Source organism: Amblyomma mixtum, chromosome 8 (assembly GCF_055824585.1).
Source record: "Amblyomma mixtum isolate Tamu chromosome 8, ASM5582458v1, whole genome shotgun sequence".
Taxonomy (NCBI): Eukaryota; Metazoa; Arthropoda; class Arachnida; order Ixodida; family Ixodidae; genus Amblyomma; species Amblyomma mixtum.
The window spans coordinates 56,031,500-56,058,600 of NC_143019.1; the positions used below are offsets into that span (position 1 = coordinate 56,031,500).

The 27,101-nt window shown below is 44.0% G+C and overlaps 1 protein-coding gene across 2 annotated transcripts in view; it reads right to left on the reverse strand.

Moving 5' to 3' along the window:
* Positions 1-4,635: 4,635 nt before the first annotated feature.
* The window catches only part of Ranbp21 (exportin-5-like protein Ranbp21), a 61,075-nt gene continuing 38,609 nt past the window's right edge, over positions 4,636-27,101 (reverse strand). For both annotated transcript variants that reach the window (XM_089558132.1, XM_089558131.1), the window contains exons 18-33: positions 26,768-26,874; positions 26,254-26,346; positions 25,691-25,790; positions 25,486-25,551; positions 25,294-25,412; positions 24,963-25,063; positions 23,525-23,618; positions 22,612-22,748; positions 22,190-22,287; positions 21,702-21,748; positions 20,800-20,891; positions 19,146-19,279; positions 16,218-16,322; positions 14,239-14,451; positions 10,530-10,628; positions 4,636-8,634 (exon numbers count right to left, since the gene is read on the reverse strand). In XM_089558132.1, the coding sequence (XP_089414258.1) occupies positions 8,488-8,634; positions 10,530-10,628; positions 14,239-14,451; positions 16,218-16,322; positions 19,146-19,279; positions 20,800-20,891; positions 21,702-21,748; positions 22,190-22,287; positions 22,612-22,748; positions 23,525-23,618; positions 24,963-25,063; positions 25,294-25,412; positions 25,486-25,551; positions 25,691-25,790; positions 26,254-26,346; positions 26,768-26,874 (1,752 nt within the window). In that variant the 3' untranslated portion in view covers positions 4,636-8,487. The remainder of the gene's footprint in view (positions 8,635-10,529; positions 10,629-14,238; positions 14,452-16,217; positions 16,323-19,145; positions 19,280-20,799; positions 20,892-21,701; positions 21,749-22,189; positions 22,288-22,611; positions 22,749-23,524; positions 23,619-24,962; positions 25,064-25,293; positions 25,413-25,485; positions 25,552-25,690; positions 25,791-26,253; positions 26,347-26,767; positions 26,875-27,101) is intronic.

Genomic DNA, 27,101 nt, shown 5'->3' on the forward strand with positions numbered 1-27,101 from the left:
CGGCGGTGGCCCCAGCGCCGAAAATTCTCCGTGGAACTCCGTAGTCCAGAATTCGGGCACCTCGCTCGTGCAGCAGCGCCAGCAACAGCTGCAGCAGCAACAGCTACAGCAGCAGCAGCAGAAAGGCCCGTCGTCGTCGAGTGGTGTCCAATCGGGCGGCAGCGGTCCGTTGCCGGTGGAGGTGGAAGAGGAACGCCCACAGCAGGTGGTGGAGGGCGTGTCCAGCCGGCTGCTTCCTCTGCTCATGGCTGCTGGCCTGGTAGGCGGAGCAGCACTTGGGTTCGCCATCCGCGCCACAGACAACCCCTGGACCAGCCGACAGATCATGTACGTCGGCTTCCCCGGTGAGCGATAATTCGACGCTATCTAATGTTTACCACCAACTGCACTATCAAATGCTTATCACCAGCAGCACCATCAAGTGCTGCTGGCCAGCCGAATTATTTCATTTCATTTATTTGGACACGCTTGCAACCAAATCGAGGGGGCCCAGGTTATAGCTGCTATTTCGCATTGCAGTGAGGAAACCCTAGACCCTCTTACATATGAAATGCTGTGCTATGGAAAGTGGCATGATCAAGTACCATTGGCAGCGTCATTGTCGAATGCTGTTCACCGCGCAAATGACTGATCCTATTACCACTTTTAAATGTTACTGACAGCGACGCCAGAAATCTTTGGCGTTAAATTCCACGTAAGCAGCCCAAATGCTCCCTAGCTATAGCTAGGTGTGGTCAGGTGTGGTCAGGCTCCGCAATCACACAGCTCATTTACAGAAATCTGTAAGTCAATTTCTGCGTAAGCTTGTTTTCCAGCCAAAAGGTCTCGTTCCCAGGCGACACTCTCGCATTCTTTGTGGAAGCAGTTCCCTCTTCTGAGTAAACTCAGGAATGTCGCCACTTTACTTCAAGATGGCCCCAAGAGAGCCGTCGAAAGAGTACTATAGTGCAGCACAGAAAAGGGGATTGCAGTCAACTGGCTGTAGCACCGAAGTAGAGGAAAGAAGGAAATGGGCCTTTGTTAATTCCTGTGCCGGCGGTAGTGAGCTACCTCACACTAAACTTTCTAAAAATTTTCTGCTCAACAACACTGTCGCTCCAACTTTCTCCCGTCATAGCCATACTCCCCTCCCCCCCTTTCTCCCCTAGCCAGAACAAGGAACAACGCACTCCCCACAGCACTGTGACTAAGGACGGCCTCCCTCCTTTTCCTGCCTAGATTCTGTTGCAAGCAGAGTGCGACCATCCGGAGTTGCCATTCGCTTGAAGAATATGAGCGCGTCGTCAGGGTTTGAGATCTCTTGATTGGAAAACAAGCCTTGCAGAGAAGACCAGTTATAGGTTACAGTTACAGCGAAGACGCACCGATTAAAATTTATGGCCATGGAGTAACGGCAAAGTAACGTGCGATACTTTTTTTCGGTAACGGTAATGGTAACGCGTTACCTTTTTTTGTAGGTAACGTAGGGCGGTTACGCGTTCTTTTTTTCTTAGCGTAACGAGTAAACGTATTTAGTTACTTTTTTTCGGTAACGCCTACAACACTGACCGAAGGCCTAAGCGCCGTTGGACTGACACACTCGTTAGGATGGATGAAAGACATCATGGATGGCTGCGCCGTTCCTCGGGGTTCTGAGAAAAGCTCACTCACGAGCCAGCATCACCGGTAGTTTCGGAATGGAAGCCCCACTGCGGTGGCTGTGTTTGAAACAGCAACCGGCCGGGGCGGTGGTGCGTCGCTTAAGCTGCACCACTGCGCCTGTACTATAGTGGCAGGATGCGAATTGAGTGAGTGAATAAACTTTTATTGTCCAACAGAAAAGCCGCGAAGTAATACGCGAAGAGGACCCTATGCCGCTGAAGGGGCACATTAACGCTATATAGCGCCATACCTTATGTGTTCCCTCAAGTTTCTTTTGGTAGAGGGCGCCGTTTATGCGGTTACAATAAAGCCTGTTACACACCCAGCAAACCAAAAACCTCTCAGAGACTTGACGTCTCTGAGAGGTTTTTGGTTTGCATGGGCTCGAGCTTATTCCAATTTGATGTGTCAGGAAGGGGTCCTGCTGTGGTGTGTGATGTCAGAGTGGAATTGGTCTAGAGTGTGTTGGGGGCTGTGAGGCTGTTGACTGCTTCGTCTAAGGAGTCGCTTGCGTCGTTTCCACAGGAGGATCAAATGTGAGTCAGGAGAGTGAGTGAGGTCAGAAGAGGTTTTAGTCGTAGTTGCATACCGTACGTGGTGGTGACTGCAGTCCGGAGAGCAGAAATACAGCGAAAATGGCTTCTAATCAAAACTCTCGCCCACAAAGGACTGTATCACTCGGCGGTGGCGTAGCAACAAGCGTGCTCAGCGGTCATCGAACACCGCTCTCGGCCGTGAACTTTCGAGATAAAGCGTGCAAAGTTACTAGAACATTCTGGAACAAGAAGCGGCTCCGCCTGGATGTGATCAATCGAGATAAATCTGGTCGCTTCTTACATCACAAACAAAGTGATAAAGCGGCGCGCCGGCAGCTTTGGAGAATCAACAAACTCTACAAAGATTAATTCGCGGCAATACTGTCGCGCTAAATTAGATGATTGGAGCCAATGAGGATATGATTTAGTTTCAGAAGATCAGAAAGCGCGGATTTTGTGGAATGTTTCGCAGTTTTTGATATGTCGGGTACGGAAAACGGTATGTATACATGTAGCTATAGCCCGCACTGCGAAGGCGATTCCTCAGCATCCTTTAGTATTTTGGCTGGTGGACGCTACGCGTGTTAGAAAACTCCTTATTTAGACAGGTGGATGGAAAGTGTTGCATGGCAATTAGCATGACCTACTGCTTGGAAAATGAAACTGTGGTGCCTAATTACCTTGAGCAGCTGGAAACACTTGGGGGAGTAGCTGTGCATCCTATTGTTGAAAAATGCAAACAGATTAGTGATGAACTAAGTTTACTGACGCAAAGCAACAACAAAGAGGGTAAAGGCGATCCAAGTTCAATACGGTTTGCAAATAATTGTGATGATGATGACCAATTTTTATGGCGCAATGGCAGCTTTGCCCAAAGACACCATAGCCATGGCACAAGGCATTTTTCATCTATTCAAGGACTATATACACCTAATTTTATTGTGCATTTTCTTCCTCCAAATGATGCTTTAGACATAAGAATACATGAATCACCGCGTGGTATTCACTTTTTCTCTCATCCTGTTTCAGTATCGGTTTCATCAACTGAATGATTGCGGTGACGTATAGTTAAAACTTAGGTCACGTGAGGCACCAAAAAAAGTGCAATATAAACGCTAATACGTAGTTTTAACTAACAACAGAACTTAAAACAGCCAGCTTTAAGAGCTAGAATTACAACAAACGACGCATCAGCGGTTACATTGTCGTTTATCGTGCCTCACGTGACCTAAAGTTCAACTCACGTCACAGCTAGCGTTCGGTTGATGAAACCGAAACCGAAACAGCGCCAAGAAGAAATTTATTTATTATTCAATGGTTGTATGCGAATATAACGGGGTGCCCGATGTATGCCAATGTCTAACGCATCGTTTGAAAGAAAACCCGCTAGCAATAATTTGGTGTGGCATGAGTTATTCCTTTTCCCAACCTTTGCGGCAGAATTCCACTTACTGCATCGTGCCGAGGAAGATTGGGCAGCATGTGGTACTTTCCCACATATCAGCGGAAGCCGACTCGCCAACCAGCCGCTTGCTTAAGAAACGCTAGGAAACGCATAAGTGAACCGGAAGAATGATGCATGCCTATTGACATGGAGGAAGGAAAGAACTCGGGAGAGGCGGTTACGTCACATTTTTTGAGGCCGCCGTCTCAGCGCGCTTGCGTACGCGCAGCAGACGATGCCGCTGCCCTCAGGATTACTACTGGCTGCGCCGGCGGCAAAAGACTCCCAGAAGTCCTTGCGGAAGCGCGTGACTTCCGTCACACTTTCTGGCTTACAGCTCGGAAAGCAAGGGCTCTCCCGAGTTTTCCTTCCTCCATGCCCATGGATCACAGCCTAGCTGCTATTGGATAGACAGACATTGTGTATATTCCAAAGTTTAATTTTTTTTTCTTTCTGGATGAAAGCATATATTTGCAAGCTTTGTTGAAATTTCATCCAAAACCCTTGATTTGGCAATTCAGAGTTGATAATAAGACAAGAAATGCTTCAACGAACCTCGTATTATTAAAAGTGTTTAACTGGCTTCATTTCAATGTATTGTATTAAATATTAAACTTAATATAAAAAATATTAAATATATAAATATTATATAAATATAAATATATAATTAATTATATTATATATATAATTATATATAATTAATTATATTATATAATATAAATATAATTATATAAATATATATAAATATTAAATATAAATATATTAAAATGTTTCAATGTATTGTATTAAATATTAAACTTCATAGTTCTTGGACCAAGCACATTTAGTGAAACCCCACAAAGCAAGGCCATTTTTTCATAGTAGGGAAGCAGTTAACAGCTAATGCTTGGTACCAGAAAAAGTTTCGTACCAGCAAAATGCAGCAGCTACTTTAAACCTAGGCCTGTGCTATGTGGGATACCCATGCATAGCTTGCGGCAGGAGCACACAAGTAATTAAATATGGCTCCAGGTCTAACCAAACACTCAATGATTTGAGATGCTTTATTTTGTGCAAGCAAACGTATCAGCACACGGCACTTCCACGACCACACAGGTGGCAAGTTTGGCTACCAATGTTTCACATCGACGCACCTCTCCAAATCATGAATAATGGGTACACCTACAGATTGGTCAGGTGAAAGAAAAAAAAGAAACAGCATGGATGGCACAAACAATTGTGGCAATTGTACAGGATCACACACATGCAGCTCATTTCAGGTTTTTAATACAAGACAGAGTGGTATTAGTATTCGTCTCTGTGGTCACTGCGCAACTGGCAAATGATGGTGGTGCGTCGCCAACGAACAGAAATGTGAAAAAGCGCATTTCTGTAACATCAAACATTACATAAAAGAATTCATCACGCTTCCATACTGTTCATAAAACAAAATACACTAACGTGCATGGATAAATCCATAAAGCAACAATTGTAAACAGCAATAAACAAAAAGTAAAAAAATATAGTTGTGCGTATGAATAAGACATCAATTTCCTGTAGAAACCAGTAAGGGTGCAGCAGTTCAAAAAGTATTTACACAACAGACTCTTGCTTCTTGAGTCACATGCAAGACCCAAATAAGCGATGCTTTACGAGTACCATAACTTGTTATCATTTCATTTCTTCACAGCAAATGAACAGTTTCAACTTGCAATGCCAAATTTCTGTCTGTGCAACGTAAAGAGCTTTTTTCTCTAATAAAGAGCTCATACATAAACAAATCTGTCTTTCACAGCAAAGTGACAGAATCTGCAAGGTCAAGCGTGGCAATTTATGGACACACACTGACTGAGCAATTAAGAATGAAGCTGAACAGAGTCGCAGTACATTTTGTGCACAAGAACCCCCCCCCCCCCAAAAAAAAAGAAACAGTAAACATATGGTACTTTGCTGCAGATACTCCACGTGTACATAGTCCACAGCACTCTCCTGATGGGTGTCTGTCGTGCAGTACAGCCTATCTACAGATGCCCACATTAGTCATGGGGCAAGCCTTAGCTTTCATCAATGCCGTTCCCTTCGTAGGTTCGGCTTGGCAACACATGATGAACACGTTTTCTGATGTAGGGTATGCATAATATGTGCATTCATAAAAAATTAAGCCCACAGTTCTGTAGAGATAATCTTTCGTAGAGATAAGAGTTTGTCTACTACACATGGCTAGAGTTAGTACTGTACACGTATGTTGAAGACACAGCAGCAGATGTCCAAGATCCTACAGATTCACTTCTATGTGCACAGCACCCAGAAGTCCCATAAATGGTAAGCATTTAGAATGCCTTTGGAAAATACCAAACAGGCAGCTTTCTTTCTCCCTTAATGCAATTTTTCTCTTGAAATCTGCATATTCGACATCTTTGAATGATAATGTGTTCACCTAGTCAGACTTCGTACTTGCATTTTTGGCCTTTTTGTAGTAACAGCAGGGTACAAAGACGAAAGACGATGGCATAAATTGTGCGTTAGTGTGACTGCATTGCTAAGCTTATGTTATTCATATTTGTGCCAGTGTGCTTCAGTTCCAGGCACATTCAAGTAATCTAGATCAATGCAATTATTTCTGAACTCGTTGAATGATCTAGATGAAGGTAAGGTATGCTCTGCCAGAGTAAATAAGGAACATAGACAAAAAACACAGACAAAGAACACAGAAAACTGCAAATGTGAACATTCCAGGGTGCGCTAGGCTTTTGGAAACATGACATCAGAGTGGCATAATTTCTCAACCCAAAAAGACATCTGTATAGATGCTGAACTTTGGCTCATAATGCACCATTATCACACAGCTACAACACACCAGTAAAGTTTCAAGCTGGCAAGTTCCTGTCTGACACAGGAAACCAAAATGCACGTCGCCTTTCTTGCATACGCTGGGGATCAAGGTGGTTCGAAGAGAGCTGCCACACTCTGAATATCTACGTTAAAAGCAAACACATTACATGATACAAGCTGAGATTTGCAAGCCAATGACTACATCACTGCCAAACGCCACCTAATGGCACACTCCAGAATCAGACATGAGAACACAGAATGTAAGCACTGCATACGAGAATGGGTCAATGCACCTCGGCGTTGTGTGCAGTTTTGGCAAGACTACATGAATATTTTTGAACAAAGTGCGCTGTTGAGAGTGGTCATCTTGTCTGCTACAGCTTACCTAACGGAACAGCCTATGACGATGAATTGAGCCTGTTCGCCAAGTGCAATCAAATGCGTTAGAGAAGAAGAAGGTTTTAGTGAATGATCTACTAGAATGACAACATTCAATAAAGTGAGCACAAATGCGCTGGTCTTTATTTTAAATACGTTTGTTTGCTTCAAACTGTAGACTTTTTCTAAAATGGCTTGCCCACCATATATAAACAGAAAGACAACTAGGCATGTATGCCTACCCTGCTTGACTGGTAACGTTGTGACACCGAGAGCTTTGTGTTTAAAACAGTATGGTTTGCACATATATCGATGCAGCCTGCCCTTTAGATGTTGCGTGGAATAGATGATCGAATAACGAATTGGTCAAAATGTGAACTGCAGTCAGTTCCAAAACATGCATTATAAAGCTAACTCAAATCAGTACAACAGGCTAGCTGATCTCAAATAAACGGTTCCTTTCGTTTAGTGCTCTTTTCTGTGTCTTTCGCAGCCAGAAAATGAATGACTTTCATGATAAGAAAACACAAGGCATGCTCCTCAGGCTTTATCACAATAGCCGCTACAATCACAGAAGCCAACACAGTCACATTAGTTATTGTAACAGCCAAGGCCCCAACCAGTTATGAGTCATTCTCCCATGCCAGTAGGTTTGTGAACTGAACTTCCAAGAGGTCGACACTAGCTTTCAAACTTTCAAAACACTGCAGTCTTCTACCGAGTAGCAATTACAGCTTTCCAAGGAAGCCGTGTTTCAAGCTACGCCTCAAAAAACTAAAGAAAGAAAATATGCGATAAGACGACTTGTCACTAGCAGCAGTATCACCTGAGTCGGCAGAAAGCCACTGCTCCCAGCATGCTAGAAATGACAAAAGTAGAAGAAAAGCCTCAAAAAGTACTGAAAGACAATTTCAGGCTCTTAAAAGGGTAGTGACGCAAAATACACGGGAACAAAAATCTTCGTAGAAGGATGTTCATGAGGTAGCACACATTCATTCTCTGGAGATTTGAAGAACACCAGTAAAAATGTCGCAGCTTCCTCTTAAGTTAAGCCAAAAGTAAGAAGCCAAGCAATTTGGAAGCACGATTTCTGTTGCAGTATCTATACAACTCTATGCACGGTATATCTATACCGGTATATCTATACAACTCTATGCACGGTATATCTATACCGGTATATCTATACAATCTATGCACGGTATATCTATACCGTGCAGAGCCATGCTTTAGCAATTTGCATTCTTAGTGGTATGTTAAAATGTGCGCTTATGCATTCTTAAAGCAGCTTCAGCCATTTGGCAACAAACAAAGACTGATCGTGTGTGAGATCTCCATGCATACTTCATGTAAACAAGCTATACAGTCCAGTTGCCATCGTCAGCAGCCTGAAAGCACTCTGAAGTTCAAAGAAACGCCACTGCAATTAAGTTTTCTGCTAAACAGATGCCTCATGTAACACACAAAACAAGTTGATCCAACAAGTTTGACTGGCAAAGTTCTCGTGCACGCATGCTGCACACGGACAAGCTTCCAGTCCAGCTCACCACAATGAGCGCCTCAAAACCATCCTAAAGCTCTCGGAAAATTTGTCGCACATACATTGTGCGCACCCTCTAAGTAGGAAGACGGGCCTATCGTGAGGAATGTCGCAAGCAGGCCTCAGAGCTGTCAGCACACTCACGCTTGCTCCTGACCGAACAGGGCAGGAAGGCCAGAGTGTTCTGATGCGTTGCCATCGTCTTCCATGGCCATTTTCTGAGGCCTGAACATTGGCGGCAAGTTCACGATCTGGATGGCTGCCTTGAACTGCTGCCCTATGTTTTTCTGCATGACGAATGGCGGACAAGGAAAAGTCAGAGACGATCAATGAAATTCATGAGACAGAGTGTACAGTCAGGGACATAAGTCTCCGGACCACGTGTTCCTCTAACGAAGCCGATAGCTCTGCTATTAGTCGGCAAATTTTTGTTCTTTTGTCTCCACAAGTGCGGTACGTCTCCAGCCGCTGTCTAATAGTAGAGCTATAAGCTTCGTTTGAGAAACACGTGGTCCGGAGACTTTTGTCCCCGACTGTACATTAGCATTAGTGCTCCCTCCCGACGGTGGCGGATGGCGTGATTCAATCAAGTAATCACAGCGCAATGTTGTACCCCCTCGTCACTCTCTCCACCCCTCGACTCTGATTGGCAACTGCGATTTCCCTCTCGCCACCTGTCACCTCCAACCCGGTCACCCTTACTTCCATTTCCCTCTCTCTATTAGTGCGTGCTCTGGAGGAGCGCTTCTGCATTGATATTCTCAACAGCGACACGCAGTACACTATCTGATGGTGACGGAACTGCAAAAAATAGTGACCGTGCAGTTTTCATCTCAAAAGCTGACAACCACCGCCCAGATTTTCACCATAACAGATTGGAACAACTTACCTCTGTCTCTTCTAACCAGCATTGATTCAATTTAAAACCTTGAATTGCTCTGAAATGTTTTTCTTGTCTGTTTTTTGGTTGCCCGAACTGATCGTTTGCTGCATGTTTGACATTTCATTTTTGGATATTTCATTAATTGGCTTACTTCTGTTTGTTTCTGTTTATGACTTTGCCAAACGAAGAGCTCGGTTTGCATTTCGTTTAGTCCTTGTTTTGCTCGTAATCCCAAAGAACAAGTGTTTTGAAATTATTATTTGCTATCTTCGTTCTGTACTCTGATGTCATTTGTATGCCCCTCCTGCTTGGGCCATAAAGGTCTGCAGTATTGAATAAATAAATAAATAAATAAATAAATAAATAAATATAAATTTAGTACGACGATGTGTACTGCTCACAGCAGTTTTTTTCAGATCATTCATTTATTCACACCTTTGGATAATTCGGACACTTTTCTTAATAACCTGCAGTCCAAAGTAATGAGGTTTCACTGCATTATTATTTGAACACAACTTCATGGGTTCCTTTCATACAAAAACAAGCCACAGCCATTACCCAAGCCTGACACCTCAATGCTGAGTTCCTTTTCTAGGGCAGCTTATACTTGTTACCTTAAAGGTGCACTGAAGAGGATTCTGAACTTGTCTTTTTGCCGCGGGAACTCAATCTACACGTTCCTAGCATTCTTAGAAACTGCGACTTATTGCCCTGTGTGGCCGATTTCCCCAATTAAATAGAATTAACGTCCGGCTCCCGCCTTTTCTTTTTTAATTCTCCCTCGTACGGTGGGCGGAGTCGACCAACGCGTGGAGCGCCTTTCACCCAGTCCCGTGGAGGCTTTGCTTTCGCTTTATTTTGTTTTTTAGGTTTCCATGAATAAAATAGTTTCATTCGCAGATAATATAGCCGCAAAATAAGCCCGAAGAAATAAAAATACGCGCGGACTATTTGCTACTACGGACTACTACGTATTACTCCGCCAACGGTAGAGCGGCAAGCCGCCACGGGACTGGGTGAAAGGCGCTCCACGCGTTGGTCGACTCCGCCCACCGTACGAGGGAGAATTAAAAAAAAAAAGGTGGGAGCCGGACGTTAATTCGATTTAATTGGGGAAATCGGCCACAAAGGGCAATAAGTCGCAGTTTCTAAGAATGCTAGGAACGTGTAGAACGAGTTCCCGCGGCAAAAAGACAAGTTCAGATTCCTCTTCAGTGCACCTTTAAGCAGAATGCAGAGATATGATAAATTAACCCAAGTGTGGTTCTGCTGTGACAGCAGCAACCAAACAAAACTCACCCCAATGATCGGAGATATAAGCCTCTTGAAAAGGTCCTTTTTCTTCTTTTCGGGCAGCGCCTTGCCATCAGCAGGAGGTTGGAGCTTGGACTCAAAGGCCTGCACACACAAAGAGTGCAAGGAACATTAGCCACATCACACTAATAAAGCACCCATAGCTGGGGACATCCATGTGAGTAGATAAAAAACTGCCTGGGCACTCAGCATAGATGACCATGCAAAAAAGCACCTTCTAAAGCAGTCATTTTTGTGTGGGACACAAAGTGCTCTATATTTTGATGAATAGTTCTTTGATAAACAACGGGAATACAATGTGGAAATGACAGGTTGCACAAATATCGTTTACCAAAAAAAGGAAACTCATTTTTTTTTTCATCTGCAGTACAGTCTCGACAAATAGAAATGGGTTAAACAGAATCAAAGCTGAAACGGAAGTCAAGCCAAAAAAGATTGGGAAAAATAAAATGCATGCAATATACGCAGCTTAGTTCCGAATGTAATGCGAGGTCCTTTCTGAAACAGATGAGTTAGAGAATAAACTAAGTTATATTCGTGTAAATATGGTAATACTGCTTTTGGCAGGCGCAGTATCGCGACTTTTCCCGCAGAAGCGTGTGAGCGTGTTGCTAGCAGAGCTGCAGTGCTCGCTTGAGCAGATGGGGGATCAAGCATGTCAAAGCATCGGCAGAACTTTGCTCATTAGCAGGTTCTATCATTCCAGAGAATTCAGACGAATAAAACCACAAGATTCTCATCATTCTATTATCCCTACTGATGCCCACAAACAAAATATCATCAAGAAAAGACAATGTTGCTGCTAACACGACAATCTAGAAAAAAAGTTAAAATCCGCAGGAAGCCACGGTATTGCGGTAAACTGGGGGCCTTACGCATCATTAGTGACTGGTTTCATTTTTCAATATATATATATTTTTTTCCTGGTTTTCATTTCCAATGTAGGCAGAATCGGCAGTGCAAATGCTAAGAGCTTCTTTCAGCAAGAGCAAGGTTCAGAACTCTTTCTGTGCAACCCTCAAGTATGGGGGAAAAAAATGGCTGCAAGAGCTAACTCAAACAAGCGTAAGATCTTTTTTTTTCACTGCTGAATAAGCAGCCATTCCCACTGTATTTTATTGGTAGAAAACGTAAAAGAGCATTACTTTTTCTTTTCTTTCATTTGCAGTAGTTTGTAAAAAAAATATCTGCATCTGCTCCTTACTCTTTTACAATAAAGTTTTGCTCATTGTGTATAATCTCATTACTACGAACCTCACATTAACGAATTTTTCATATTTACGAACTTTTTCAAAATCCCCGCCAAAATATCTATATTTTCAATGTAAAAATATTTCGCTACTACGAATTTCAAAATATCGAACATTTCAGAATAACGAGCATAATTTATTTGCCCACCTATTATAAATGCACCTCATTATTACGAACTTACCCCGGAGAAGTGAGCCAACTCCCCGAGAGGCACACGCATGGGCACACGCTCTCTGCTAATCGCCAAGGGTAGGCATCCGATACAATCCAGTCCAATCCGAAGCCACCTCGCAACCGGAAGTTGGCTCGTCTCTCCTCCTTCGTTTTTTTTTCTCCCACGGTGTGCATGTGACTACCTCCGCGCTTTTCTTTTTTTGTGTGCGGCCGCCGTGAACGCGAGGCCGTTTCTCGCCGCTGCGTGTTGACTGTGCGGACGATGAATTCTGTGGGCGCCAGCGTCAAGATGAAGCGACGGCAGTTCACGCTTAATGAAACACATCGTTGCTCCAACCCTTGGATCAGGGGATTATAAGGTGCGTAAAAACAGAGTTTCGGAAGCGCCTGGTGCAGCACTGTTAAACCTTCAGCTCGGACTCCCGACAGCCATAAATGTCCGCCAGGCTGCCGAAATGGTAACTGGGGTGTGGTGGAACGTAAAGGCCTCGACCATCAATGACTGCTGGAGGAAAGCTGGCCTGGTGAAATTGACGCTTCACACAGAAGACTGCGATGACGCTGATAGCACGGATGACGACAGTGCAAAAGAGGTGCAGACTGAAGTCACTGAGAAACTCTCTGTAGACTCTTCTGTAACTTTTGCCGACTACGCTGAGTCAGAAAATGCTGCCCTGAAATCAGCAGAGCTGACTGTAGAAGACACCGTGAGCAGCGTTCGCGAGTATGAAGAGCGCGGTGAAAAAAATCAATTGGACGACGATGCCGACTCGCCGCCTGCAGACCAAGCGGACGAACCTGTCTAGTGCGGAGGTTCTTGCATCCATAGGCAAACTTCGCACATTCATCGGACGTTGTAGCGATGTGCCTGATTCTGTGCACCAAAAAGTTTAAGACGTTGAAGAGTTCGTCCTGGGGCGCCTGTGTCGCATCCGCCAGAATCACGGATTTCTTCAAATAAACGAGCGCTGAACCTCTCGTTTGCGTTCCTGTTCGAAAATTACATAGCTTGTCGTGTGCCCTTCCTGAAGGTACAGTATTTTCATAGTCCAGTAATACTACTACCTTTTTTCGCGAGTCTTTCGTTATTACGATATTTCAAAATAACGAACGATTATTCGCGACCCCGCGAAGTTCGTTGTATCGAGATTTCACTTATTTTTCTGTAAACCGAACTCCTGATAAATGGAACAAATTTTCCTGATCCCTTGAGGTTCCATGAAAAGAGAGTGCACTATACTGCAATTGTTTTATATCACGATCATTAGAACTTCCTGCACAGTCCTTCAGTGTCCATGCAAGACCTGCCTCCCTTTGTTTGTATACTGCGAAAACATTCATTCAACATCACAGGGACCGTTTTAAATACACAATGGCCTAGGACAAGCATGTCGCCGGTGTACACGGCAGTTTATACAGTGATGCCAAAGACACGTGGACAGTACCCGTGTTTTGGGATCTCACTTCTTGCGCATACTTTCAGACATATCCTCAAGTTAAGCTGCGCTAAGAATAACGGGTATTAAAAAAGGTTTAAAAATAACAGTTAACCAAAAATACTTCGCTGAATTAAGCATAAAATATCCACTAATTTTCGTGCAGTGTTTTCAGCTCTGTGCGCTGGAAAACATGCGTTCTTTAGAACGCACATCATAGGATAAAAATCTGTTTGGGGTGCGAGAATTTCTTTTTCTTTTGCAGCAAAATGTGGAGTGAACTCCTTCTATTCACTTTAGAAAATTCTTGTCCTTAATTATTTGCTAGAAATTTCTACTTTGTTTTTTGTTTTTTGAGAACTGTATCCTTGTATTCTCAATTGTTTCTTTATATGTCTTTTCACAACGCTGTATTTTGTACAATATTATTTATGGTGGGTTGTTATTCTGGTTTTCCTTGTCTGTTTGTTTTTGCCCTGCTAATCTATTTCATTCTCATTATATAAATTTACTTATTTAAATTACCATTGTTATTACTGCTAATTGTACCTGTCTGTGATGCTGCTTGTTTTTTATTCAAGTTAGTATTAATCTACTGGGGGTCCCGTGACAGTCGCTTGACTTCGGGACCCTCGCCTGTATACTGAATTTATGTAACCAATATGTACCGAATAAATTATTATCTAGTAAAAAAAAAAATTCAGTGAAAGAAAACAAACGGTCCTGATCATAACGAACGAAGTTATTCATTCACGCTTGTACGGAGGAGAGTTTCTCCTTGCAGTGGGCTTTCCCTGCACGCTCCCCAGCCCTAACCACAAAAGGAAGCCGACCTCCAGGGCTTCGGGAGTGCAGCCTGGGATCTGGAGCAGGGTGGCGCAGAGTCCGGGGAAGAGGGGCCGTGCAGCCTGGTACAGGGCCAGCCCCAGGGAGACCAGCAGCGTCTGGTTGATGTCGTGCTCACCCAACACCTGCAGGCCCATCAGCACACACCGCAGCAGGTAGGTCGCACTGCCTTCATCCCGTACCACTCCGTGCTCAAACATCTGCGAGGGAGAACGGCCGGAGGTCAGGTCAGCAACAGGGCATAGAAATGATGTTGGCTATGCTCATGAGGGAGAAAGAGGTCCATTTACAAAGAGAGGCAAAGGGGTCGGCTCGAGCTAGCCTGCTACTCTGTATTGGGGGAGGGTGAGAGGGAATAAAATACCGTATTTTCCGGTGTATAAGACGCACTCTTGTATAAGACGCACACGGCATATATGCAGGCTGTCACTGAAAAAGTTGGTATATAAGACTCACCCGTGTATAAGACGCACCCCAATTTACTCAGTTAGGCTAGAGAGGCTTAATTAAACATGCTTGTGCGACCATCGCAAAATGCACCGTACCTGTCAGAAGTTCTAAGTGATCGAAAAAGGCAACACTCACGCAATACCCACCCACGTTTTAGCAAAAAAGAAAAAAACGAAGGAACTCTCCTTATGTCCATAACAACATTTTATATTAACTAAAAACCTTCGAAGTCTTCATCTTCAGATGTGCTATCAACAAGTCCGCTCATTTCTGGACGCAACGCGGCTGAAACATTCTCTTCGCACTACGTACACGGAGCAAACAAAGTTGCAAAGGGTGACTAAAGAAAACGCCGGCTTGTCTTGATAATGGCGAGAAACGCGACTGTCGCCATCTTTTGGCATTTCACATTGCTTTTGCTTGGAGCCTCTGAAACGGCTGCGTGTTTATGATCCCGGAAGTCGTCATCCCCGCCGTTTCATAATAAAGTTCACGTAAAAAAGCTGCGCACGGCGGTCCCCGTATTGAAGTATTAACCGTGTTACAACCGCATTATTGGTATATATATTTTTTCGGTGAAAAAAGCTTGAAATGAACCAGAGTAATTTCTGAAATCCCCCCCCCCCAAAAAAAAAGAAACAAAACAAAAATTAGCATATAAGACGCACCCTTGTATAGGACGCACCAGCAAGATTTTTGAAAAAAAAAAAGCCGTGTCTTATATACCGGAAAATACGGTAGGGGTACAGTGAGGACAGAGGGCACAGCAGCACTGGTAAGGATAAAAATCTTCTAAGTTTCAGGTTGCACGTCAGTCTGATACATCTCTACAGAAAGTTTCACTTTTCGAACAGAAATTTATGCTGGCACTGATGCCGCAGTCTCGTGCCAACTTCCTCAGTTTGCATCAACACACCGCTTAAAGGGCTACTGAAGGGGTTTTAGAATTCGATGAATTTAAAATTGTTTTGCTCTAGCATCTGAAATGGTGGCGTAATTGCCAAATAAAGTCGTCGTCGGCCTTCAGGCTTCTCTGAAGTGCACAGCGACGAGCAGAGGCCCCGATAATGACGTCACGTATGACAGCAGTACGTTTCCAGCGAAGAAACGGTTATTCCATGAAAGAAAACCGACGCCATCAAAGGTGAAGCTCACGATGCATTGTTTGGAGCTATCTGACGACACACAGCAGCATGCAGGCATAAGCAGCGGACATCTAAAATTTCGGCAACAATGACGTCACTGTCGAGTTTCCCCGCACTCCTCTAGCGTAGTGAGGAGAAGCCTAAAAATCGTCGCGGTTTTAATTGATGATTATGACACCATCTTAAATGCTAGTGCGAAAATACTTCTCGTGCTTTATCTAGATGCTTGATAGATTTGAATTCTTGAATAACCTCGAATTCTCAAAAAACCGTTTCAGCTTCCCTTTAAGTGCCAGAGTTCACTGCACTGTAGTGTTGAGGCGACCACGTCGGGAACAAAGAGTAAGAAGATGAATCAAAGGTGCACTCACAAGTTTCAGCAGAGGCATGCTCAGCTGGAGGGCCTTGAAGGATGCAGCAGTGTCCGACCAGTGCAGGGCATTGAACACGGCCATCACCACAGTTGAGCACAGCTCCTGCGTGTTGTGGAGAGAGAGCAAGACTCACTGTCCACTGATTACAAATAAAGCTGCCCCAGCCCGCTTCCCAGTGTGATGAGTAAGTCTGCTGTACTGACACCACATTAGGAAGAGCAGCCTAATGCTGCAGGCTGCTACTGATAGCCGAGGAAATGAATCAGCGAGGGTGAGAGCATAAAAGGGAGGAAAAACACCTATCACATTTACTCACACAATGAACGCGCTTCTTTTCCCAAAAAATCTCTGGAAATTTGGGAGGTGCACTTATTATGCAGGGTACACTATCTTTTAAAAATCTGAAGCAGTAAAAATGGGAAAGTTAAATAGGCTGGTGGAATAAAGACTCCATTCGGCACCACTGAACTTTTAAATGAAACAAAATGCACTTCGGCATGATTCCGTGCTTGAGAGCATAGTCAATAACTTTTATCTAAAACCTGCGCGTATAACCCATGTAGCGACCCACAATGCTGTAGAAAGAAAGCACAACTTGAGTTCGCTGTATTACAACCCACAGCATTAAGTGCAAAGCCCGACTGCAGCAAGTAGCTACAACCGTTTACAATATAGCAGACAAAACAGAGAAACCCTTAAGAACCAGGCGCAGTTTCTGTCCAGTCTCAGATCCATCGCAGAACATTGTCAGTGTATGTTCATCCCGTACAATGACATATACAGTAAAAGCTCGTTAATTCGACACTGACGGGACCGCGAAAAATTGTCGAATTATCCGAATGTCGAATTATCGAATGAACAACAAAAAACAATGTTTGCCGCAACAGGACGTATACCTTTAGTTGGCAAGGAAATCTGTAATCACCGTCCGCTTTTTCGAGCGAATTTGAGCGACTACGATAGCTCTAACAGCTGCCAGGTGCTCCGCGGCACACGCGCCGTCAGGGATTTGTTCACAGAAGTCCTCCCGCACGGACAAGGCTTCTGCGGCTTCTTTCACCGTGCACTTCGGCATTTGGTGCAACTGCTCACAATCGTAAATCGTCGTCGTTGTCAGCGCCTGTCACTTCAATTATTTCATCCTCGGTCAGCTGACAGGACACGAAGGCGAGGCGGCGCGCAGGCCCTGCGCGCTACCCACCGGAAAGCAGCGCGGGGAGGAGGTGAAGGGAGCGCCGCTCCCCGCTGATCTGTTTTTTCAACCAGCGTCCGCGGGGACGGCGTTGTTGCTGGGACGGGTCTTATCTTTCCTCTGATCTTTTAACTCTCCTCTTATCTGCACGGGGACTGTGGACGGGTGTCTTATCTTTTCTCTATCTTTTTCTCTGATCTTTTAACTCTCCTCTATCTGCACATGGCAGCGGTGGTGGCTGAGCCAGTAGGCAATCCCTTGCGATTTCCTTTCACCCTTCTCTCAGTCGCAACAAAACAGTAACAACAAGTAGCGCAGGAAACACGCTGACAAAGCGCGCATTTACCAAAAAAGGCGCCGTAAATAACCGTGATAGCGACTGCTGCGACACAACAAAGCACAAAAAAAAATAAAGACGCCAGCCCGCCGCTAACTCGCTTCCTCGGATGGATGGACCGATGGATGGATGATATGACCATAGGGATGGCCTATCAGCCGTACAGTAGCGCCGCTCATGGCAGTGTTCTTTTCTTTTTGCTCTCGGCACACCGGCTTGGCGGGCTGTGGAGTGAAGTCGAATTAACCGACGCACGGCAGAATTTGTTCGAATTAACGAGAGTTTCGCCCCATAGACTCCTATGTATAATTGTAGGGACCTCGCGCGCGCGTCGAATTATCCGATTTGCCGAATTAACGGGGGTCGAATTAACGAGCTTTCACTGTAGTAGTCTTGACATTCGACAGATGGCGTTTTATAGTTATTGCGTAGTATTGTGTAGCAGAAAGGGCCCCTGCCATCATCACTATCATCAGCCCCAGACTGTACATCAAAAGAAAGAGGTGCAGTTACTACATAAGGAAAAAAAAAATGTTTTTTTTTTTACAGCCAAAGAAGGGTGCGCATCTAATATGCGAGTAAATACAGTAGTTTGCTTATCCTATGCTTGGGGGGGAGGGGACAAGTTCGAAGAGAGGAAATACAGAAAGGAAACACACAGAGGACCTAAGCACATGCAAAGTGTCAAGATAGAAAGTTAAAGGCATTTAGACGAAGCACGTGTCCATAGATAACACAGTTGTAGCTTCAAGGACTTGTCAGTTGACAAGCAGTACGCCCAATGACTCAGACTCACCTTCAGTAGTATAGAAACCAAAACTAGCCTCCCTCGCTAAAAAATCACCACATTCCCCCCAAAAAAACATTCTATTCCCAAGTGATTGCCACTCACATGCTTGTGGTAATTAAACGCACAAAGCATGCTGCATAGTACGACTTCAGATCTCATCTTTGTGGCCGCAGCCAAGGATTGTTCCAGAGAGCAGAGAAACGTGCAAAGAATGCATGAAATGAGAGAGGAAGGTATGGTCACAATAGAGCATTTGATTATCGATTTCACCGCACAGAAATGGACTGCCCTTAGTGCGTACAGGTCCACCATGTGACACACTGACTCAGTCTGCAATGTCATGAAAAGGGTCATGAAAAACTACCACCATTTTAAGCATAACAGCACTGCACTATCCGTGTGTAAAACTAGCAAGCACTGACTTTTTTAGAAAGTCCTTCACGCAAAAGCTATTCAGTAACATGATGCGACACAAGTTTTAAAGAGACTCATGTTGTTTGATCTGTACAGCACAGAAAAACAGAATGCCAAGAGAGAACAACACCACATAAGAAGAAAAGCATGTGGCATTCAAGTGAACAATTACGAGGAAGGAGTACAACGTACCTCCGTTTTAAGAATGGTGGCCCCGAAAGCAGATACCACCGCTGCATTTGATTCCACCTGCTTTCCCTCCTGGTCTTCGTTCATGCTGTCAATGCTGGTGTCTTGCTGGCCACGCTTGGTGAGCAGGACGGCCGCTGCAAAAGGCGGGACTTAAAAATGTACACAGAGAACAAATTTGAAATTTCCGCTCCCCCCCTCCCCCTTTTTTTTTTACGGCGCGAGCCGTTATACGAAGCCCACCCTGGGCCTTCGAGTAACCCTGGTCCGTAGAGTTTGGCAGGCGCCCAGAGGTGCACCTACAGCAGGATGCTTCAGAAGGCGCCTCCTTGGGGCCCAGAAGGTGCCCGAAGGTGCCACATTCCCAAGCTTTAGCCTTCTCTATGGGTGTTAGGTGTACTGCCCAACCATGCACCATCAATCTCCAGAAACACCAACCCCCACTTCCACCCTCCAACAGCTTGGTTGCTTGGATCGGTGTGAAATCCCCCCCCCCCCCCCACACACACACACATAAATGGAGAGAGCACCAACATCAACACTGTTTTGGCTGGAATTACCAGCGTTTGAAAGCCTCTATGATATGTGCTTCACTCAACAAATACGTAGCAGTGCAATCCTTCCGACATTGCACTTCTCCATGATAATTTGGGAAAATGTGCTGCACTTTAAAGCCTGCAAGGTTTCTTGGCTTAGAACTTTTGCCACCATCAGTGCGGCGCAGAGGCGACCCTTCAAATATGATAACGAGGGAAGGTAACCAGAAGAGGTTGCAACAACTACAAAACAGTGGCCGAGCTAGATATCTACTTTGAATAGTGCCTTTCTATAGTGCCTTCACTACCTCCACCATGTCACAACAAGAAAAAAAGTGGTGTCTTCTCATATAACTCTGGTCTGGGCTAGTTAAATCCTCATGAAGTTGCACTGCCAAACAGCACTGCAAAATAAGGGCATATGGAGAGACAACAGCTTTGGTCGTGTCTATCTTTGTATCTTTGCGTTGTTCTCTCGTGGCAAAACTTGTGAAATGGTGAGATGGTAAATAAGATAAATATGAACAAATTAAAACCCTTGGAGGTGGCGCTCCAGCAGAGGAACCGATCACTGTGGAGGTGCATGGTCTGCTGCTCAGTTCCAGTCCAACATGGTGCCATGGCAGACTTGGTGCCTGCCACATGAACTGATCCATCCAAATAACAGGAGCATCAGCTACCTTAGATCAGCAAACATCTTTGCCACCCATGTGAACACTCGTCATTATTAAAATTTGCCACTTACGTAAATAGGACTAAAATTAATGAGCTTTCGTTGTGTTGCTGGCCCTACTGCTAAACTGAACATCAGTTTCGACAAACAAAAGTTTTTCTGGTATCCCCCTGTATTCAACAGGGAGTTTACTGTATTTGCTAAAAGAATGCAGCTACCTCAGAGTCAGGCAGTCAGACAGATCAACAGGTGTCTGGAAGCCCTACAAATCCCTGCCACCTGTGGATTGAAATCCTGCTAATATTCATTACTTTTAATTGTAACATATTCCTATGCAGTCCCAGAAATGCAGGATAATTAGCATCCTGCATTAAGTTTAATACTCGCTTAGTACATACAGGGTAAAAGCAAAACAAAAGCAGGCATCGATGATCTTTCCTTCACTCACCTAAGACATCAAGAAACTCGCGTGAAAGAAGACGGTTCAGCTGGTCGTCCAATAATTCCTGCTCCTCAGTCATCTCAGTCTCATAATCCACACTGTAATGTGTAAACGGGAATGGGTGTGGGAGGCAAACAGGGCAGAATTAAGAAGGCTGAGCAATCAACAATGACTCCGGTAGACGAAATGATGATTCCAGCAAGTTGTGGACAGCAGGATACACCTTAATTCTAGAAACTTCTTTCACAGAAGCGCTGATACTTGCAACTGATTTTTCTTCTTTGCATACTGCCCTGTAGAGATTTCTCAAGTACGTTCAGTTAAAAACGAAGGCTTAGTTAGTGCACCTACAAACTACATGCCAGGTTTGAGCAGTGCCCATTTAGTTATCATTTTTGCAATTACATCAGTGGTGCATAGATATGGGGCATAGGAATGAATTACAGTAGTACAGTAGAATCTCAGTGATACGAATATCATGAGGTTGCAAAAAATATACATATCATCCAAGCCAAACCCATATGTGGAAGCACGGGAAGTGCATTCGCAGACACATATTCAAGCAGAGACGAAATTTATTTACGGCCAGACGCAGCCACTCACTGCTCATGGCACATGGCGCGCAACTGGCTATCCCGCATTAGTAATGTTCAGGTAGTGCTTGGCTTCTTGGTGCTTGGTTCAGGTAGTCATGGCTTGCGGATGGGTATCATCCACAGTGGCATGGGACAGTGTTCGGACCATCCGAAATTTCGCACTTCGTACAAATCGATGCCAGCCAGGGAATTTTAAGAACTCCTGTCATGCCCAAATTTGTACCAACCATGATCACATCAGCAATATCCAAATGCACACATAATCTACATAACCTAGTGAAACGAAGTGTAGGATATGTAGGACACCTATACCTGTTACCATATTTGAGCCTGAAATTGTCCCACTTGGCATTCAGTTTCTGCAAAGAATCCAAAAACAAAGCGGCTGCATCAAGCACTATGCATTCTGCTTATCAATAAAAGCAACAACACTAGACAGTTCTACTTTAGAACGAGATATCTGCCAAAAATAGTTCTGCAACAATAGCTGATCTTTCAAGTAAGTGAAAATGACAAAGCAACACTCATTTAACTTCAGTTATTTTCATTATGTGCGTTGCATTTCTAGGGCTTTCACTGCTGTCCATATCCTACTAAAACTATTCCCCAAGACAAAAAAAAGATTGAGCACCTTACAACCAAGGCGATACAGGTTATTTTAGATTTTTTTGTATGTGTGTGCACAGACCTCCATTCAAATGGCGCCTTTTCAACTTAAATGTCCCTGTAAACAGGCAGCTAGTGGCTTCCCTCTTTATGGTTAACCCATATTTCTTCTAAGCAAACAATCTAGGACCCACCTGGAACATGAAAGGGAGCACAGGTTTGAGCAGTGGCAACACGACTGTGGCTTGGAGCTCAGCGGGGCAGTGTTGCACAAAGGGCCTCAGAAAGATGCGTGCAACAACAGTCAAGGAGAGATTCGTCTCATGTGCCGAATTGATAAGCTTTCCACGATATGAGGATCGTCTATTCCGTCTGTTGTTCATTGCAGTTAGTTGCACAGTAGACTCAGTCACTATTTACTTAATTCACTTAACTCAAATCAAATTAATGCAAATGTGTTTCCATCGTCCTGTGTCCATATATGCTGAGCATAAAGGGACGGAAACCAAGACACGCTTTGAAAGCTCATGGGCTTCCTCATGGCTAAAGAGAATGAGAACTCATTGTCTAGAGCAATGCACCCAGGCAATTTCAATGTTATAAAGGTAAAGGATATGCAGGACAGGACGTAGCCTGTAGTCGGGTAGCTGATCTAGCCCCGTCAACACACCGCCGACAAGCATTTCAGCCAATCCTGGCGTCAGGTAGTACTCGGGACCCAGGGACTGTCCAGCGTTGCCCAAGATTTGTAGGCTGGCAAGTACAGGACACAATAGAAGAAAGCAGGATAAAATTTTAAATATTTTAGTGTACACTGCAAAAACCAAGGAGCTCAAAGTAATCTATACCGCCTGATGACATTAGGAAATTATAACAGTCTGTCATTAAGTGTCATATACTACACAGCTACAATACCTCGCTGGTACGCAGACATACAAAAACAGAGACCTATTAAAATTGCAACCAGGAGAATTTTTTTTGGCATGAGTAATTGCTATCTGGGCTTAAAAATGAACCAAACATCCTCCATAAAACAGCGAATTCATATGCTTATTTTGATAGTGATTTACGGTTTCTACAAAGCAGCTTTATTCACTGCTCTGAAAGCCAAGGGCTACTAGCAAAGACTATACACATTATAATGCATGATTAAATCTTCATGTCATCACAGACAACAATAAGGAAGAAAGAAAACGATCTCTTCTCTGTTTCACGAGTCATTTACAAAAGGAGCGAAATATACGTGTAAGGTGACAGTTTCCAGACATGTGTGGTTGGCTCGTAATTGCATGAACTTGGTACACTTGTGGAAGCTGTTACCTTTTCATCACATAGCTCATGCTCCACTGCAAAAAAAGTTGTCAAACAAATCTCATGCAGCATAATGCCCACAGAAATGCAGAGTGACTTCATAAATAAGCTAAGCAGCACCACGCTAAATCTTTTGGCAGGCTGGAGGATGGGACAATGTCATAAATATGTGCTATGTTCAGTTTCTCTGGAAAAGCAACAGTGAAAACATATCGTACCAGTAGTCCTGAAAGCTGAACAGGAAGCTCTTTGCACGGTCGACGGGCTGCTTAGAACCCAACACTTCTGATGGGTCCGCCTCAGATCGCAAACCTACAAGGCACAACGCAATGTAGAATCATGCACGACAAAGCCATGAAATAACATTAGTCTTTGCTCGTATTTCGAAGCTGCAGCTCTCTAAAACTGTCACAATTTAAAGTCAGATCTGTACCGAGTACTGTATTTACTGGAACAAAGAATGCAGTTTTTCTCCAAAAATTTACATGAAAAATTTGGTGGGAAAGGCATTTACCGTCCAGGGTAAAAATATTACCAAAAATTTATATCCAGGCAACCAAAATGGTGGGTGCATCCAACACGCAAGTAAATAAAGTACTCTGTTAGATAGCTAAACGAGTGGTAGAGCAGGATGCGGCAACAACGGACGCTGACGCTCTTGCTGGTCATGTTCATGCTTGTCCAGCAGCAAAACACACATTTATCACCGCGAAAATTGAATTTAAAAATTTTCGCCACCAGTCGACTCAAACTAACGATTTCCTTTCCGAAAAGGTCGGGTTACCAACATTCTGAAGAGCATGGCGGCATAGCATAGCCTCTGAGATCCGCACCCAAAAATCAGTGTCGACGCACTCAGTTTACTTGCCAAACCTGCCACTGATGGCGCCACCTGTATTTCCTTTTCTTGGTCTTTTCCGGCTTATAATAGCCCCGTTTTCGGTGACAGGGGTCACTCTGTGATTAGAATGTAGTACCCTATTGATAGAGACCAACTTGTATTTGTCGTCCATGTCCCTTTAAGCCTCGTTCCATTGTTCACAAATGTGACAACAAGCACTGTTCACTGCTCACATCAGTGCAGTCCTCATTGTCCAAAGCAATGCCAGCACCACCTTTGTATTTTGAACAACCCCCCAGTAGAAATCATAAGGCCAGTTCCCAAATGCAAACGAAATGAGTCCCTCAAAGTCCTATTTGGAATGTGTAAGCAACAGAAACCTGTTAATCTTTTGAGATCTATTAATAATTTTTTACTGTTCTAAAACTAAAGTTGTGGTGTGACAGCCACTAGTCTGCTTCAATGTGACTATTTGTAGAGTCTAGCTGTCGGTGCAGACTGCAAAGCAAAATTTCTGCGAAACCAGAATGAACTGCACTAACTGTATAATCAGATGGCGGTGATGTTCAGCATGTTTTCAGAACCGTTCAAAGCAGGTCACATGGCCTTAGCATGTCCTGGCATCTTGTACAGGGCCATTAGGCATGGAAAATTTAAAAAACACGAGGGCCAGGGAGCGGTTTGCCAGCAAAGCTACTTAAGCCCTTGAGAGAATGCACTGTTTGCACTGAAAAGGCCGAACAACTAGGACGAGAAGAACTGAAACAGTGACGACATTTTCCCATCAGCACAGACGTTCCCAACACTGCACATACCTAGGATGCAATTCTTCTCACTGTCGTGGATGTCAAAGGCTGGCGCAAACATCAGGTGTGCCTTCGTCCGTGCCTCTGGACTCCACAACTGGTTGTAAGTCCTGGACACAGCAGATTCAGCAAATCGAGAGTTGAGACATACAAAACGGTTTCCACGCCAGTGGAGGTTTGCTTTTCACCTACACAGGAGAACACCTAATGGTCAATTTCTCAACTCCAAAAACTAGGAACTACTAAATGGGCAGACCGCTCACGAAGCACATGCTTAGCAGAGGGAAACCTTATGAAATGCGTCTACATCACAGCAATGTCAGAGGAACTACGGTCTCACCTCAACATTTGTGCCATGATTGGCAACAGGGATACCACATAAGGCGTTGCCGGATTTCGGAAATAGGGAGACTGATAGCTGCCACTTCCCTCGCAATAAAAACCCCCTCTCTTGGCAACCTGCAGAAAAAAAAAAGCAGTGAGACCTGATTCTGATTGCAGGCAGCGTTAATAAAGAATGCGCTACACTCACCTCAATGTCGTCAGGCCAACGACACCTCTTGATTAGAGCCAAGAACACATTCACACAATGCAACAACTGGAAAAAAACAAGGGGGAGAGATTTGGCACACTCCTTGTTACCTGCATTATGAACGACACGCAAGAAAATTGCATGCCTGTGGCACAAATGTGAAGTAATCAGACAGAAAAACTTGGGCAAAGGTCTGTGCACTTGCCTGAGAGCGATTGTAGCCACTGCTGTCGTCGGCAGTAGTCTCCACTGGTGCGTTTGTAAGACCGATAAATGACATGAATGCTTCAGGTGAGGACGCCACTCTGCAAAAGGTGAAGTCCCACACGTGCTATTGAAATTGTTATTGTTATCAAAATTATACTGCTACTGAAATTGGTTCTAAGCATTGACAATATTTTGTTCCTAGTTTTTGCCCATCCTGCTTGAACTATGTGAGGTCTTCAGTATTGTGTAAATAAAAAATGAAACAGCACACTGCATCTTTGCACGTGTAAGTCAAAACAGCACTCATCCAGAGATGCACGGACAGCTGAACACACAATCATCATGAGGTACTTCAGAAGGACATGGTAATGAAAAAGCTAAGTGACCCAGGTTACCTATGTTGAAACAAGCCTTAAAAAGCACAGTCCCAAGATAGAATGTGGAATAAAAAGCACAGTCCAAATGATTTTGGAACACTTTCATCTTTTTTGCAATCATGCAAGTGAATTGTTACCAAAGAATAGAGCGACTCGAAAAGAAATGTGTGACAAAAAGACTTACATCTTCATCTCATCTCTCGCCAACATGGCCGTGGCAGGCGACACAACCTCAACGATGAATTTGCACTGCCGTTCATAATCGTGGAATTCGTTGCTGCAAAGAAAGCATTGTAAGGCACTGCTCTAACTTTGCTTCCACTACTATTCGATGCAGGTGAAAGAAAACAATTTACAAAACGCTACCATCAGGAAAGTTACTTGTGATTCTGTAGTGACATGAACTTATAGCTGCTAACGACATTCAAGACTAAAGGCTTTATTGTATCACTCCCAAAGAATTTTACACACTGTATCGAACATAATCAGGCAGTTTATGTACACTATCAGCAAGAGGAGAGAAAAAAAAAAACCTATGTTACTCCATATTCTGTTATACATGTTGTGAGCATAACAGTGCCGACATACAATTTCTAACGACCACTGCACAAAGGCATTCCAAGAGTATAAGAAGCCTAACAATAAATATTCAGTAACTAAAAAGATAATCAGTGTGAGGCTGGAAAGGCAGTGATCACCTCAGGACAAGTAAGGCCTCCGCAAGGGTGCATGCTTCAAGCTGCGTGATCACCACGTCCTCTGTCTGTATCCGTTTCACTGAAGAGTAAACCTGATCAAAGCAGGGCTGGAAAAAAAATAAACAAGCAAAGCATAAGTAAAATAGTCCTTAGGCAAAGTAAAGTCTATTCTCGACAATCCACCAAACAAAATCTAAACCTGAAGGGTAAAAAAGACTCATCCTGCTACAAAAGTCTGCAGTGAAATATGCTCAGGAAACTAGCACACCGAAAAGTTTGCAAACTACAGCTTTTATCTACAGTACAGGCAAATAACTTGCTCACTTAAGACAAG